The sequence below is a fragment of the Podarcis cretensis genome, assembly GCF_951804945.1.
Source record: "Podarcis cretensis genome assembly, chromosome: 9".
NCBI lineage: Eukaryota > Metazoa > Chordata > Lepidosauria > Squamata > Lacertidae > Podarcis > Podarcis cretensis.
Window position 1 is genome coordinate 45,595,737 of NC_137178.1, and position 15,764 is coordinate 45,611,500.

At 41.5% G+C, this 15,764-nt stretch overlaps 1 protein-coding gene across 23 annotated transcripts in view; it reads left to right on the top strand.

Annotated features, from left to right (window-relative positions):
* The window catches only part of LOC307224542 (uncharacterized protein), an 82,736-nt gene extending 69,318 nt beyond the window's left edge, over positions 1-13,418 (top strand). For 2 of the 23 annotated variants that reach the window (XM_079991467.1, XM_079991473.1), the window contains exons 3-6: positions 2,296-2,335; positions 5,642-5,769; positions 7,278-7,368; positions 8,021-8,322. In XM_079991467.1, coding sequence (XP_079847593.1) covers positions 2,296-2,335; positions 5,642-5,769; positions 7,278-7,359 — 250 coding nt within the window. In that variant the 3' untranslated portion in view covers positions 7,360-7,368; positions 8,021-8,322. Of the gene's footprint in view, positions 1-408; positions 424-510; positions 571-2,295; positions 2,354-5,641; positions 5,770-7,277; positions 7,369-8,020; positions 8,324-12,484 lie in introns of those variants that run through there. The other 21 variants (XR_013842610.1, XR_013842612.1, XR_013842605.1 and 18 more) reach the window with 20 other exon arrangements.
* The last annotated feature ends 2,346 nt before the right edge of the window (positions 13,419-15,764 follow it).

A 15,764-nucleotide genomic window follows, 5' to 3' on the forward strand; every position in this document is an offset into this window, starting at 1 on the left:
TTTCTTTTGGAGCCAATTTGAAATCAGCACAAGCGTATTTTCTTACACGGGGGATTTTCTCATATTAGCCTCTTTATTTTCTTCACAAGTTCATCTCTTTCCTGCTCATTTGTTTCTGACTAATATTCCTGCCTTCCTGCCTTATTCTGTGCAGCTCTTCATGCATGGAGTAACTCTCTCCACCCATATATATACACACACACACACACACACACACACACACACATCAAAATATGCACAAATAATACTTTGCACAAATAAGTGTCTTTCGGGTCTTACCTTTCAAAAATTTGCATTACAATAATTCGCAAACGCCCACCTCCCAACAAATTGTAAAACATACCATTTCTCTTGTAAATCAAACCAGCCAATTGGTCCATTTCTGTTAACTTGAAGACATTTCCATAGCCTTTCTCATCCAGCTGGAACCAGAGACTCTTTCCACTTCTTGAGCCCAAACTACTCTGGCTGCGATCAGCAAGATCTTAACCAAAGGCTCTTGTTCTTCAGATACTTCTGCCTTGATTCAGTTGAAAATAATCAACATAGTAACTCTCACTTTAATTGTGCGTGAGTACTTTTATTCCTTCTATAAATTTGTAGTACAGTGTCAGTTCAGGCCATCTGAATTAAATTACAGGCACTAATTTGGTTACATACTTTAAAACTTTTGCAACTGTCTTCTCCAACTGTTAACAAAGCAAGTTATATTCTGTGACACCATTTTAATTACTGAAATGAAGTGCAGATGGCCTGGGCTTCAGTAGTGGCTGGTAGGTGGTGTACAAGTCTGGAGGAACCAGAAGCTCCAGTCACCACCAGCCCACCAGCTCCATCATCGATTATTAGTGGTTACAATAAGGGTTGGAGGAGAAATTTGATTTGTATCACATGTAAAGGTAAATTTACCCAAATCACAGTTTCTGGAACAATCTGAGAACAGAAACACAGCCATCCTTCCAAAATGGCACTTCTCTGAATTTTTCAATGCACTTCTCAAACGATGCATACAGATATACATTTGATGGAGTAAAGTGAGCATAAAAATGGATTGGCAAAAATTACGTGCAAAAATACATTATATTAGGGGAAACTGTATACAAAAAGGTATATATTAGGAGCATCTCACACTAAAATGCTGATGGAGTCCAGACTCCAGAAACAATGGAGGAAAGCTTTCATGTATCCAACAGAGGACAAAAAGAACACTATTGAGATACATACAGTCTGGAGACTATTGAGATACATACAGTCTATGGACTTGGTTACATCAACATGGGTAATAGTAGACCAAATGTGCAAATGATTAACTGGGCATTCTAATTAAAAAGTGATGCTAGAAGGATCAGATTAGGTAAGGAAACCAAGTGAGGCATGTGGCATTCATTGAGAGGCTTCAGTGTCACAAACAACAAGGAAAATTAAGGCTGGCCACTAGCATACATGTATGTAAATCCAGGTTGAGAGGTATCTGTGGCCCTTCAGATTTGAACATGAACTCCCATAAGGCCCAGTCAGCATAGCCAGTGGTTGGTGCTGATGGGAGGTGGAGTCCAACTATGTCTGGAGAACCAGAAGTTCCCCATGCCTAATGTAAAGAAATGATCAAGCTGCAGATTTGTATATGTCAAAAAGGAACATCTGCGCTCATTTCTGAAGTCAGGATTTGTTTCTTCTCTAAAATTATCTGGGTACATTTTATTTACACAAGTCTATGGCAAGTTTTGAACTCGGAGTGCTTTGTGCTTTTCAAAAGCTCTGGGTTATTTTCAAACAGACAGTTTGTACAGATTAAAATGAATTTATCAGCCCAATAAATTATGAATAAATCACCGCTCCCTCGCAATAACCAACAATACCAGCTTGTCATCTCTTGGTATAAATGAAAAAAATCCAGAATATTGAAGGCAGAGGGAGAAAAGGAACGTTTTGTTTTTTAAAAAATGCTTAACAATAAAAAGTAGAAAACTGTGTCCTGTTTTTGAAAGGATATCCCTTGTGCTGACAGTCTTCCATGGCTTGATCTTGCTGGTGTCAAGTCAAGGGAGAGGCAGACAGGCCAAAGAAAACTCTGCCGAGATTGTATTTTAAGCAGGTCACCAAGTTTTTTGATTAAAAGAAAAGCTGTGAAACTAATCCAGATGAGATACCGAATCTTTGTTTATGTTCCACAAAGATAAAACTAAAATCTAACTCTCAGCAATAAGAAAAAGCCAGGAAGGTAAAAATTTCTTTATATTTTTTTAAAAAAGTTTTTTGTGACAGCTCCCCCCCTTTCCCCCCCCTTTTTGACAGTTGCCTGTGGAAAGCTGACGGAAGTGATCCTAACCTTGAGGTAAACTCCCTGGGCAGGGTAGGATTGCTTTTAAAGCCTCTTGTCCTGTTGGGGCACCATGCTGCCAGTGAGGTAATAACCATGCGCCCATGGGAGGTCTGGACTCTGCTTGCCTAAGGAGGAACATGAAATGGTACTGGAGGGCCTGGGGGGAAGGTTAAGCCAGAATTCTGGGCTCTCTCAGGGTTCAGCCCGACACCTGATAGTGGTGGAACATTTTGCTACTAAAATAAGTGGTATTAGTAAAAAGGAAGTCCCAGACAACTGCTGTGCCCTTCCCATAGGAGACACAGCCCCTAGGGGCTGTGGAGGCTTCGGCCCCCATAATAAAATATTTGAGGGGTTCAGGCCCATGCAAAGTTGATGGGCATTCCCATTCAAATGATGTGTGTGTGTGCACTGTGTCATGTGATCGATTATGCAGGGCTGGTCTTACCTGGACCCTCCTGAAATATTTTATTCAATATTGCACCTGTGCTCCTTACTCTCTATTCCCACTGGCGAAATAAATAATCACATCCTGACCAGCTCTGCAGCCAGTTATAACACACCTTGAAAGGTATATAATGGCATCTTCCCTATTGACTTTGGGGCATCTCTTAAAGACTTTTATGCCCCTAGGCCTATGCAGCTGCTTTAAGTTAATGCTTAGCCAATCATTTTAGTGATTATTATGTATTGTTCTTACGATGTTGCATGTCTTACATTATATCTTGCTGTGTACTGCCTTACTGTTTTATATGAATTAGTGGTATAGACACATTTTTAAAAAACAAGCAAGCAAGCAAGCAAGCAAGCAAATTCCTTGGCCCAGGAAGTATGCAGGGTTAGCTGTTGACATTTTCTGAGGCAAAGGACAAGATGGTGTCCCCTCCCCTCCCATGTACAGAAGTCAGTTCAACAGGTAGTTGACTCTTAGGGCTTGTCCGCACCAGAACAAAATGTGGACCCCCCCTCCCCAGTCCAATGATGTCTAGGACCTTTCCCAGTTTATATGTGTGGTTTTCCAAATTTGAAATTTCCAACCATGGGGGGGGGGCACATTTAAATGGGAGTAAGTCCAGGGTAATGCTCAGATGGGAAGGGGCCTCATGTGGACCTGACTACGTGAATGGGGAAACAGGCCACAATCACACATTTGTGCCAAGCCATGGTTTGTCTTAGTGTGATGTATAAGCCAGGCCAAAGTTTCTGTAACATGAGTGGCGGTCCCCAAAAACTGCTTTACATTTTCTTAGATTTCTAATGATCATTGCAGGACCAAATTCACCGATCAGTTTAGAGATAATGCCAAACACAGCTGGGAAGAATTCTCTGCGCAATTGGCTTCAGATGAACTCCAAACAGGAGGACTGCAAGCAAGCAGTCTTGTGGGTAACACTCTGTCTACCAGGAAACTATAATTTTATGAGAGGAAGCAGTTTCCTTTTGGCTTAGCGTCAAATGACTTGTTCCATTCAAGATACTAATGATGCTGCTTCCAAGGAAGAGTGTCGCCCGCCTGCCCTCCACCACAACACACCCATTCCTAAAAATTCCAGTACTAAGGACACTTCAATTGAACTAAGATACGTAAGCCACACATACGGCACACAAAGGGCAAATCTGAGACTTCTGTGGGGCCTAGTGCAAGCAAGAAGGAGGAGCTTCTCAGTGTAGACATCTAGGCTGCTAGAAACCTGTGGCACCTATCACCTGGAAGGCTGGGCAGGCTCTTGCCTCCTTTGGTTTGGAGTTATGTGAGGGCGGTGTGTGTGTGTGTGTGTGTGTACGGAGGCTAATATGGTGGTGTGGCTGATTGTTTGCTGCCTGGCAAGTTGCCAGTGGGAAGTGATGTCTGTGTCTGTGGGTGGTCCGCCTGAGCAGAGCATTCAGCTTGGGGAAGAGCTGCAAAAGGTACAAAGGAGCTTATGGGAGCTCCCCTGGATCCTCACTTGTCAGTGCAATTGACAAGATGAGAGATAAGGAGACTGTGAGCCCAGTAGGAGCATACTTAAGGAGCGTATCTCCCTAAAAGCACCTCTGAATAAACATCTCTGCAAGTCTCCCTCTGCTTTATGTTAAATGATATGCTGATTGCTTCTGTATACTTGCCAACCGTTATGGAAAAATATTTGGCAGGGCACCTGAGATTGGAATTATGTGTAAGATTTTCTAGCATTCACATTGGCCTAGTTCTCTGGTAAGGTCAGGCGGCATGCTTGGAGCTCAGGTGACTGCACACCACACACACAGTCACACTGTACATAGCAAACGTGTGAGGGGGCAATGAGAACAACCCTAATTCAGACAGCACCACTTGTTTTTCTCTTCAACCTCCATAGATTGGAGGGTGATTGAAGGTGTGTTCACACATTACTCTGAACACAAGCACAAGCTGTCTCTTCACAGGTAGAAGTGTTTGTGTGGAAAAGTGTACACTTGTTGATTTGTACAGCTCAGCTACTACCTACAGAAACTGTACCCTGATTGAACGCTACATGTGAGTTACTGTATGAGTGTACAGAACTTGTTTACAGACGCCTTGATTGTACTCTCATGGAATGTAACATGTGAACATCCTTTATGTGAAGCACGGAGCCTCCTGTAGGCACCTTTTTGAATCTTTTTCAAGAGAGATTTTACCTGGGAATGGCCACTTTCCGCCACTCTTATTTTATAGCCCTGTTCAAGCATGAAACCCCCTTGCAGTTTCAGTTGTGTGCAGGAGAGACTGAGAGTGCATTCTCTGGCCCCTCCCTTTCTGTTGGATCCACCTGGTCCCACCTTTCACCTCCTTAGATCTCTATACAATTTAGATTGTGCTGGATACTGAAATGGCTTTTACTCTTGGGTGAATAAACTTTAGGGATTTTGAAGCCATTGTGTACTGATTCGCTTCCACAGCCTTGCCTGCCAAGTTAAAAAAAATAAAAATGAACAGAACTACGAGGAAAGAGTGTTGTTGAATTGCAATTATTAGGTTATGGTGGTTCGGGCTGGTTAGCACCTTCATAAAAAGAAGCTATGGGCAATTAAACAATTGCAAGACACAGCTGCAACACACGACTTTTAAAAAGGAGAGAGCGCTGCCTCAGATTCAGGAAGTCAGGCAGGCAGCTCAGACAACTAAAGCCTAAATAGTAAAACATATATTGCCTAAACAGATTATGTACAAAAACATTACAGAGATATCCATGATGTACAAACTCTGATAAGAAAATCAGCCTAGAAAAAGTTTGCACAAAACGAAAATGAAAATGCATGGAGAAGATTTATTGCTCTTTTGCAAATGGGTAGCTGATCACTTTCCCAATTTTTTTGTAGGATTTCATTAGATGCCAAATGTCCTGTGCAACCTCAGCAATTGACATCAAATGCCATATGAAGCCTGGGGATCTATCTATGAAACTGCATGTGCCGATGTGCATCAGTGTTCACCCTGCTCTTTCCCGGTACAGTACAGAACAAGTACTTCTTGCTCAGGAAGAATTTGTGTAGCACATTCTCTCTTGAACAAGATTATGATGCTATTACCCTGTTTATAAGCAGAGTTGATAGCTAGCAAATTAAGATACTTGAATCATCACTAGGAAAGCTACAGTATTGGGCAGCTATGTACTCAAATGCACATATTCACTGTGATCCAACTGAGGCCATATTGATAGCTATAAGGATTCACTGTGTGCAGAATTCCTGATTCCAGAAAGGCTTGTCCAGCAACCACAGCCTGGGTGTGCACAACAGGCAAATTACTGGCAATAACACAAACCATATATTCAGAGGTAGGAGGGTAGAATGTGGGGAGAGAAGATTGAATTAAAGTTATTTTCCTCTACCCAAACAATGGATTTATGTTTCCAATAACCTGCCTTGCACTGCTAGACATCACTGCTGCTCAGGCATATGGTTGTAGTAGGACCATTATCCATCTTTCTGTTAAATAAAGTAGGCCCAAATTCCAGTAACTTCAAGTAATAAATGGCTACAGTCATTCTACATGTCTTATCTGGCCAGCTAAGCGGTGAACAGATGATCATGAGACAGTAAGACTAGAAATTATGACTTTTTAGTTCAATCAATAAAATATTCACTTTGACAGAGACATATTTTGATTTAATGTGAGGCTATATAAACTAGATATTTTGATGATGATGATGATACAGTGGTACCTTGCAAGACGAATGCCTCGCAAGACGAAAAACGCGCAAGACGAAAGAGTTTTCCGTTTTTTTGAGTCGTTCCGCAAGACGAATTTCCCTATGGGCTTGCTTCGCAAGACGAAACGTCTTGCAAGTTCTTGCGAGTTTGTTTCCTTTTTCTTAAAGCCACTAAGCCGCTAAGCCGTTAATAGCCGCTAAGCTGCTAAGCCACTAAGCCGTTAATAGCCGCTAAGCTGCTAATAGCCGCTAAGCCGCTAAGCCGCTAATAGCCGTGCTTCGCAAGACGAAAAAACCGCAAGACAAAGAGACTCGCGGAATGGATTAATTTCGTCTTGCGAGGCACCACTGTACAGGGGGAATGTGACATAGTGTGTGGAGAACACTAGATTGGAATGCTCCATACACAGTTCGGCAAGGCTTTCAAAAGAGATTTATTTAAATTAAAAATTACATTCTGTTGGCATGCCTTCAGATATTAGACAACATTTGAATGTACTTGGCTTCCATGTCAGTGCACTATACTAGGCGCTCTTATTCTGCATATTGTATTCTGCACATTAAAACCAAGACAGATATTGTTAAAAAGTATTTCAGCAGTTGTTCTTAATAGAAGTTCTTCCAGTCATTTTAGAAAGCAGCACACAGAAAGAGAAAGTTGTCATTCTTATTTTTCCTATTTTTCCTATTATTATTATTATTATTATTATTATTACTAAAACCATTATCTTTGCAATCCATGAGTGAAGATTAAGCAGCGAGAGGACTGACCCTGATCTTCACTGTATGTTCGTTGCTTAAAGGACATTGGCAGGAAATGGTCAGCCTGAGGACACAATGAAAGGAAACAAACGCAGCAGAAAAAGTTTCACTGATAACATGTGATCGGAGCTGGTGAGCAGCTTCAGCCGGTCATCCAGCTATTCAGGCCAAAGTCTCAAAAGCACAGTGCTGACTCCAACAAGAATGTGTCAGAAAAGCATGTGCAGGGCTGGTGAATGACACCTGACACACGGCAGGTGGGCGGGGAGGGAGGGAAAATGCTTTTTGCAAATTACCATATTGTGCAATGCACTTCTTGTTTAATCAGTCAACGTCCATTTGAGAATGCTTCTTTTGGAATGAATTGAAAGGTGGCCGTGTGTCAACAGTAATAATATATGCTCTGTGAAAGATGGAATCATAGATATAGTGGGTGCTCAGCAAAAACAACCATTCATTCCATCTTTTTGTATCTTAGCAGTTGAAAATACACTATGCTAGGAATCAGTTGCTTGCTTGAAGATATCCATACAGACTTTTCACCCTGTATAGGGTATCCAGTTCTTGTAAGGCTTGCTGAGCCAATCGGAAGAGGTATTAGAATAGAACAAGCAATATTCCCTGTAGCATGCTCAACCTGGGTCCTTTTCTACAGTAGAGGCCTCACAAAGAGAGCAGGGAGGGGGAGAGAGAGAAAGGAAGAGAGCACACGATTGTATAGGGACTTCCAGACTAAGCATGAGGAAACTAAGTGGCTTTCTGGATGTTCTTTGACTTCCATCAGGCCCAGTCAGCAGCCAATGGTCAGAGATGATGGAAATTGCAGTTCAAAAACATCGGAAAGGCCACACCCCTGATGTCCGACTTGTGGTTCAACAGACAGAATTGCGCCACCACCTATGACCTACTCGCTTGAGAAATATAAGTCCCATATTTCTACTGGTGGTATTTTCTTAGCATAAGCAGAAGAGGCCAACATTAGTTTAAAGTATTTATACCCCTCTCTTTAGCTGAAGAGACCCCTACAAACATCAGTCATGGTCTAAGAGTGCATAAAAGACTCACACTAGATCCCAGGGAAAGCACTGAAAAGCATTTGTGACTTGTATAATTACTATACTGTCATTCCTTGGGTTGCGAACGTGATCCGTGCAGGAGGCAGCCTGAAGCGCTGCGTCTGCACACACGCATGATGCGATTCGGTGCTTCTGCGCATGCACATTATGTCATTTTGTGTTTCTGCGCATGCGCAAGCGCCTAAACCCGGAAGTAACCTGTTCCAGTACTTCCGGGTTCGGCGCAGTCTGCAACCTGAAAATGCGCAACCCGTAGCGTTCGTAATCCGAGGTATGACTGTATAAAGAGCCATGTCAGGATATATGTACACAAATCAGGGAGCCAAAATATAAAGACTTTAAACAATGGGAACCAAAGAAGCTAAACGACAGCACGAATCTTCAAATTTTTCATAACAGACAGGGCCTATAAGGGGTATGGAAAGGGACCTGTGTTACAATTTTTACCTGGCACAGATAAATGATGCTTTGCTAATGGGTATCTGGTTCGCCACTGAGACTAATAGGATGCTCAATGAAATGGATCCGACATCTGATCCAGCTTCCTTTTCTTAGGCATGTTCACACATTACATTCAACTGGGTTAGGGGAGAAATTCAATTCACATTTAAAGGTGAACTTACTAATTTGCATTTTACAAAACAACACACAAACTGAAAGACGCAAAAAATTGTGCTGCTTTGAAGTTTGCAATGTACTTCTCCAGCCAAGTATTATTTACCAAAAAAAAAATAAAAAAAAAAATCATACAGTGTGGCTGTAGCTTCATATATTAGTGAAAATAACACACAAACCCCCATTGTATTATGGGGAAATTCTTTTCAAAAATGTATATATCAGGATAAATTCCATACAAGAATGTGTAAGGAGATTTGCACGAAAATGCTGATGAACAAAGCTTTAAAAAATGGATTGCAAATTAATGGGGAGAACCTCATATTGGAAAAATGAGAAACTGTGAGAAGGCAAAATTGACTCCAACATATTCACTCAATCCTACATTCAAAGAATGTACAACACAGTAGATGAGCTATACAAATTAACAAGTGTAATAACAACAACAACAACAACAACAACAACAACAACAACAACAACAATAATAATAATTATACCCGCCCAGCCACTCTGGGCAGCTTACAGCTTACACATAAAAACATAGTAAAATGTCAAACTTTAAAAACTTCCCAATACACCGCTGCCTTCAGATGCCTTCTAAAAGTTGCACAGTTCTTTATCTCCTTGATATCTAATGGGAGGGCGTTCTACAGGGAGGGTGCCACTACTGAGAAGGCCCTCTGCCTAGTGTAAACTCTTTCAAACACCTTCACATGTGCAAAGACACTCTGTTCAGAGTAATGTGTGAAGAAGCAATTTAAGAGACATTACATGAGTGAAAAACACCTTTTACATGTGGAAGAGCACTTTGGGGTCCAACAAATAGTTTTTTTTCTCTCATTGAGAGGGAGGGCGTCCAGTAATGATGTGAAATCACTACATATTATTCTTTTGAAGAGCTCTAACTTTTTCTGTTGTTTTTTTTCCCACCTTTCAAAATGCTGCCAGGGATAACATGCTTTCTAGTTAATACGTAATAAAAAGTACAATGCCTTTCATATAATCATCCAGGAAAAACAGGATTTGGGTCAGTTAATTTCAAACAGGCTTCAGTGGCCTTTCCAGCTGGCAATGGCACCAGTATCAAAACGCCTGGCAGAGCTATCAGTCTTCAGATGTGATGGTACGATCAAATTATGAAGGAATGAGAGACAATACAGAGGAGAAGTCAATACTTTATTGCATCCTTGTCATGGTTTGAAAGCTGGATTCGCACCAAAATGATTTCTGTATCTTGATCACAGTTCTGGCACTGCTCTTTTTGACTGCCAAACACTCAGGACTCCTCTGTCCTAAAATGTTGGAATCATGGAAGGCTGAGCTTCCCTTTCAAATATAATGGGGCTTAGCCATCATCCTACATTGGGGGTACTAAAAAGCAGTGGGCAGTAGCTAGGATCCTCCCAAATTGAAGTAATGAATCTGGTAACTGCATTAGTGGATCTAAAATCTACCTTTCCCTATGTGGTTGTGGCTGGTGTGTGTGTGTTTATTTGAAAGAACCCTGCATTTGCAAAACGCCACCTAAATATATTATGAGTAAAGTGTTTTGCAAAATTTTGGCAAGGTCTGAAGCGTTAAAAGGGAAATCTGGCTTTGGAATTGTGTAGCACAGGGATAGATAATGTGATGCCCTCCAGAGGCTGTTTGGCTCCAACTCGCATCAGCCCCAGTCAGCATGGCCAGCAGCTAGGAATGCTGGGAGCTGGAGTCTACCAACATCTGCAGCACAGCTACCTTTGGCTTAGCAAAAGAAAAAGATGGAAACAACACAAAAAGCAACGGAAATACTTAATTTTGGCTGTCAGACTTCGCAAGGAGGAGCGGATTTCAAAAACTGAGTCGACATTGGCGTTATAAAATTGGAGATGAAGCTCAAAGTTTATGTTCTAAGTGTGATAACTCTCAACATATTGAATGCCAGTTGCTTCTGCTTGGAGGCCAGCATGGGAGACTATAGCCGTATAAGGGCACCTCACATCTCCTGGCAACCACGTTGTTAAGGACAGATTACTTTTGTACAGTATGAAATTATGAAAGGAGAAAGAGTGAGAAAGCATATTTTTTAAAGGCAATTATAAATGAACAGAGGGCAGCGATGTCATGTTGCACTTTCCTTGTGTACATTGCTTTTTTTAGGCTGGGGAGTGCTTCTGACATTACAAAGTGAAATAACAAATTCCCTCTTTTATTGTTTATTGAAAAGAGTCTTGCCTTTCTTTCCTCCTCTGGAACAAAACTCCCACGTTCCTTCAGACACTAACAAGGACACCATGGGCGTAGCTAGGATTTTTGTTATGGGGGCAGGCCTTTTGTTGGGGGGGCAGAACCTCAGCTATGTATTTTTATTGATTTTTATTGATTTAGGGGGGCAGCTGCCCCTCTCTGCCCCCTTCGCGGCTATGCCCATGAAGGACACTGCATTGACCTTCTGGAATATTCATTTTCCGTAAGGAATGAAGTGCTGTGGCACTGAAATTCACCCTTTCTCTCCCCCCTCTGTTGTAATTTTGGCTTTTTAAAAATAATGCAGAAAATAATATACATTTCAAGGGAGTTAACCTTTGGTCCTCACCCTTTTTCTGCCAAGTCGACCAACCATTGGTAGTTTAGTTGGACTGACTTATGTGGAAAAAGAATGAAAAAGCTTTGAATTCCAAGCTTTGAGACACTCAAACACTGATTTATCAGTATTTCATGTACTGGATGAAGCCATACTGGACAAGGTGAATGAGGAAATAAGTAGTGATGGGTGAACTCCCTTTCTTACAGTATTGACTTTGTCAGTATGAGCTTTTTTAGAACATGTCGTGTGTGTGCACCTTTTCATCTTGCCGTCTTGCCTCTCTTCCCAAAACAACCATATCCAGGAACAAAAACCACATCAAACATTTGTATGAAATAGACAGAAGTGACTCAAATAGAGTAGACATTTGCCAAAGAAAAGGCTTTAGTTGGGTGGTCTGGACATGTCAATAACAGCAATCAGTGAACGTTCCACTGAGAAGAATATTAAAGAAATTCTGCAAGCGCACTTACTGGCATTGTAGTTCATATTTCATTTCACAACAATCAGTGAGATTATCGGTGAGGTTAAGGGGTTTAAACTTTTGCACATATTCCTACAAAGCAGCTGGCTTTGGGTGCCGATTGGCTGCATGCCAATTGCGCATGCGCAGAATTGCATTCTGCTTTCTTTGCTGACGAAGAAACCTTGTAATTAAAAACATTCGCAGCATTGTTACAAATGAGTGCTAGAAACAGTTATGAGCATACTTCACTTGCACTGCAATTGAATATACCCACGCACCAGGAATAAGCCCTATTGAATTTAACAGGACTCCTGATTAATAGGTAGGATTGCAGTGTTAATACTTAAATTAGATGTTCATCTTATAAGACCCAGAGTCTTATAAGTTTAAGCTACAAGTTCAACGAACAATAGGTTGGATCCAGTGCAGACCTTTTGTAAGTGGATTCCCACGTAAGTGGGAAGGCAGTTTTTGCTGATTTTCCTTCCTGAGATCTCCTCCTTCCCCTCCCATGCTATTCCACAGAATTCATAAGCTAGAGCAGAGGGCTGCAGAGAGAAATGGCATCAGAAACTCCCACCTCCACCTGCCCATCCTTCCATGAGTAGATCTTTGGTCCATCAGTAGATCTAGCCCAAGCACGTTTGATATAAAAACTTCTAGTATGATAGACAATCCATGGAGGTCAAAATGCATTGCATTTCTTTCTCTTCTCAAATTGCCTGTTTTCTGGTTTTACATCTGAAATTCAAACAAGATTTTCCTTTAATTTTTTAAGTTATAGCCACTGACTCAGATCTTATGGGGTATGAGATCTTACTCAGCCCTCAGTGGAATAGAAGCAGACATTGACTTTATAGCTTTTTATGAATGTTTAAAATCCCATTGTCTTCCATACAAATCCCCCAAAACTAGTCAATTTCAAAGAAAGAGGAAGAGACATCATCTTCCTATGAGCAAAGGTTCGGATCAGAGGACTTCCTTTTAATTTCTGACTATTGTCCTCATATTTCATTCCTTTTTGTCATGAAAACAACAACTTCCTAGATCCTTCTTTAGACAGAAAGGAAACATGTTGGAAACATTATTAACATAAACTCCTTATTTAAACAGAAAATCCAAATAAGATTTTACCATAGGGGAGAATTTTCTGATTTAATGTGTTTTTACAAGCACTTGAGAGGAGGGAAAAAAAAATGATCAAGTAAACAAGATAAAAAGGCTGAGCTTTGGGACATTATCTAAAGGCAGCAAGCAATGTAGAAGAAATGTTTGGAAAAAATATCAGAATTATGTTTTCTTTCTTTACTGGGGGGAGGGGGAATGCAGGGAAAATGAAAATGGAAAGGCACAACCCAGTAAAATGTACAGCCAAAATGAAGAATAGTTTAGGACTTGAAAGGAAAAGAAAATGAGATACAAAAATATATAACTATGTTCCATATGGTAAAATTAGGGTAGCATATGTAGTACCGTGGGACGCGGGTGGCGCTGTGGGTAAAAGCCTCAGCGCCTAGGGCTTGCCGATCGAAAGGTCGGCGGTTCGAATCCCCGCGGCGGGGTGCGCTCCCGCTGCTCGGTCCCAGCGCCTGCCAACCTAGCAGTTCGAAAGCACCCCCGGGTGCAAGTAGATAAATAGGGACCACTTACTGGTGGGAAGGTAAACGGCGTTTCCGTGTGCTGCGCTGGCTCGCCAGATGCAGCTTTGTCACGCTGGCCACGTGACCCGGAAGTGTCTCCGGACAGCGCTGGCCCCCGGCCTCTTGAGTGAGATGGGCGCACAACCCCAGAGTCTGTCAAGACTGGCCCGTACGGGCAGGGGTACCTTTACCTTTACCTTTATGTAGTACCGTACTACTACAGCCTCCCTTCACTCAAAACGGATGCTATCTCAAGCAGTTTACAGTAAATAGGCCAGTTATAGATTAGGGCTAATTTGAACCAGAATCCCCAAAATTATCTGTGTTATGGAGAAGTTAAACAAATGGCATATATATTTGTGTATGTATGTATGTATTAAAAGCCGTGTCTACTGTAGATTCTGCTTAACAGTTTTCCATCACCTCCCAGGATTCTCCTGCCCCATATCTTATTTTTATTGTCAAAGTACAGGTCAGTCAAAATATAGTTAAATATAATTAAATAAAAAAGGGGAGGAGATAATGTATACTGTAAATAGTCATTCTCATGATTTGTGAATCATAGCTAATTCATTCATATATGAATATATATATATAAGCACTTGGCTTAATGAAACTTGTGGAATAGATTTATTTATATTATAGAATGTGATCTTGTTGAGATGGCCATTCTATAATGTTTATGGATTACTTCCGCAAACATAATCATATACACAAGAAGTGTACTATATGATGGAGGGATTTTTTTTAGAAGTGCCAATCCCAAAGAGTCCATAGGAGATGCTGTCTCATGCATGTTGGCAAGATGACAAGCCACACGTGTGTGGAAATGACTAATTAGCAAAGGGACATGGGAATCTGATATTGCCCCCATGGGTAGAGACATGTCATGGAAAGGCCTGGGTGTTCTTAATTACAGAGGAAATAGCGCCACCCGCCTGCCCCAGCGGTCAAGGGTCCTGAAAAAATGAAGAGAGTTCCTCAGGTACACCTTTATTTCACACATTGGTGGCAGTCCCGACAAAAAGAATTAAAAGACCCAAATCTAGAAGCATCTGTTGTTCAAATTCTCACTTCTAAATAAACCAGTCAGTCCAGAGAGTGCTTGTTCTATTGTTTAAAAGGCAGGGGAAGTACACTGCTCAGCCAGAATGATTTTTGCTTTTGCATTTTTGTTGCCATGGTGGGAAGGAAGAGGCAGATACCAATAAATGGGATTTAAACAGGCAGCAGTAAATGGGATTCAAACAGGCTTCATTGAAGGGACACAGCATATATCAGGGGTCAGCAAACTTTTTCAGCAGGGGGCCAGTCCACTGTCCCTCAGACCTTGTGGGGGCCTCAACTATATTTTGGGGGAAAAAATAATGAACGAATTCCTATGCCCCACAAATAACCCAGAGATGAATTTTAAATAAAATGACACATTCTGCTCATGTAAAAACACACTGATTCCTAGACCGTCCATGGGCCAGATTTAGAAGGCGATTGGGCCGGATCCGGCCCCCAGGCCTTAGTTTGCCTACCCATGGCATATATGCATGGGCGTATGAGCATGAGCACATTGTTCTCACACTGACACTGATTCACAAAGCTTGACATTAATAAGAACACTGCAGTGAAAACTGCTTATTTAAGTATGTTATCCTTGCTATCTCTATTCATTGAAGCTGAGTCCAAATTAAGACCCCAGTCCTGTGCTTTACTTAGCTGGGAACAACACTGTTAAACTAAACAAAATTTGAATGGGATCGCACTGTCAGTCCGTTGAACTTGGTTCCCATTGAAATGAGTGGGACGAGCTATTCATGCCTTAAGTGCCATTGGTTTCAGTATAAACTAGTTTCCACTAAGAGGCTGCAGGCCTAACCCTATTTACGTGTAACCTAGCCACAATGGCTATGTTCTGCCTCTACCTTCAGAGGCAACTTGCCTCTGAATAGCAGTTGCTGGGAACCACAGGAAGAGGGAATGCTATTGCAGTCAGGTTCTGCTTGTGATAGTTATGTGAACCGGGGGGGGGGGCTAGACGAAACCTATTCTATTTTTTTACCATTCCAATCACTTCTGGAGCAGATCTGGAAAACATTGGGGATGGAGGGTGTGTGTGTGTGTGTGTGCTTGAAGAGAGAAAGCCTTCCACTCAAAGAGCCACTGCTCTTGTT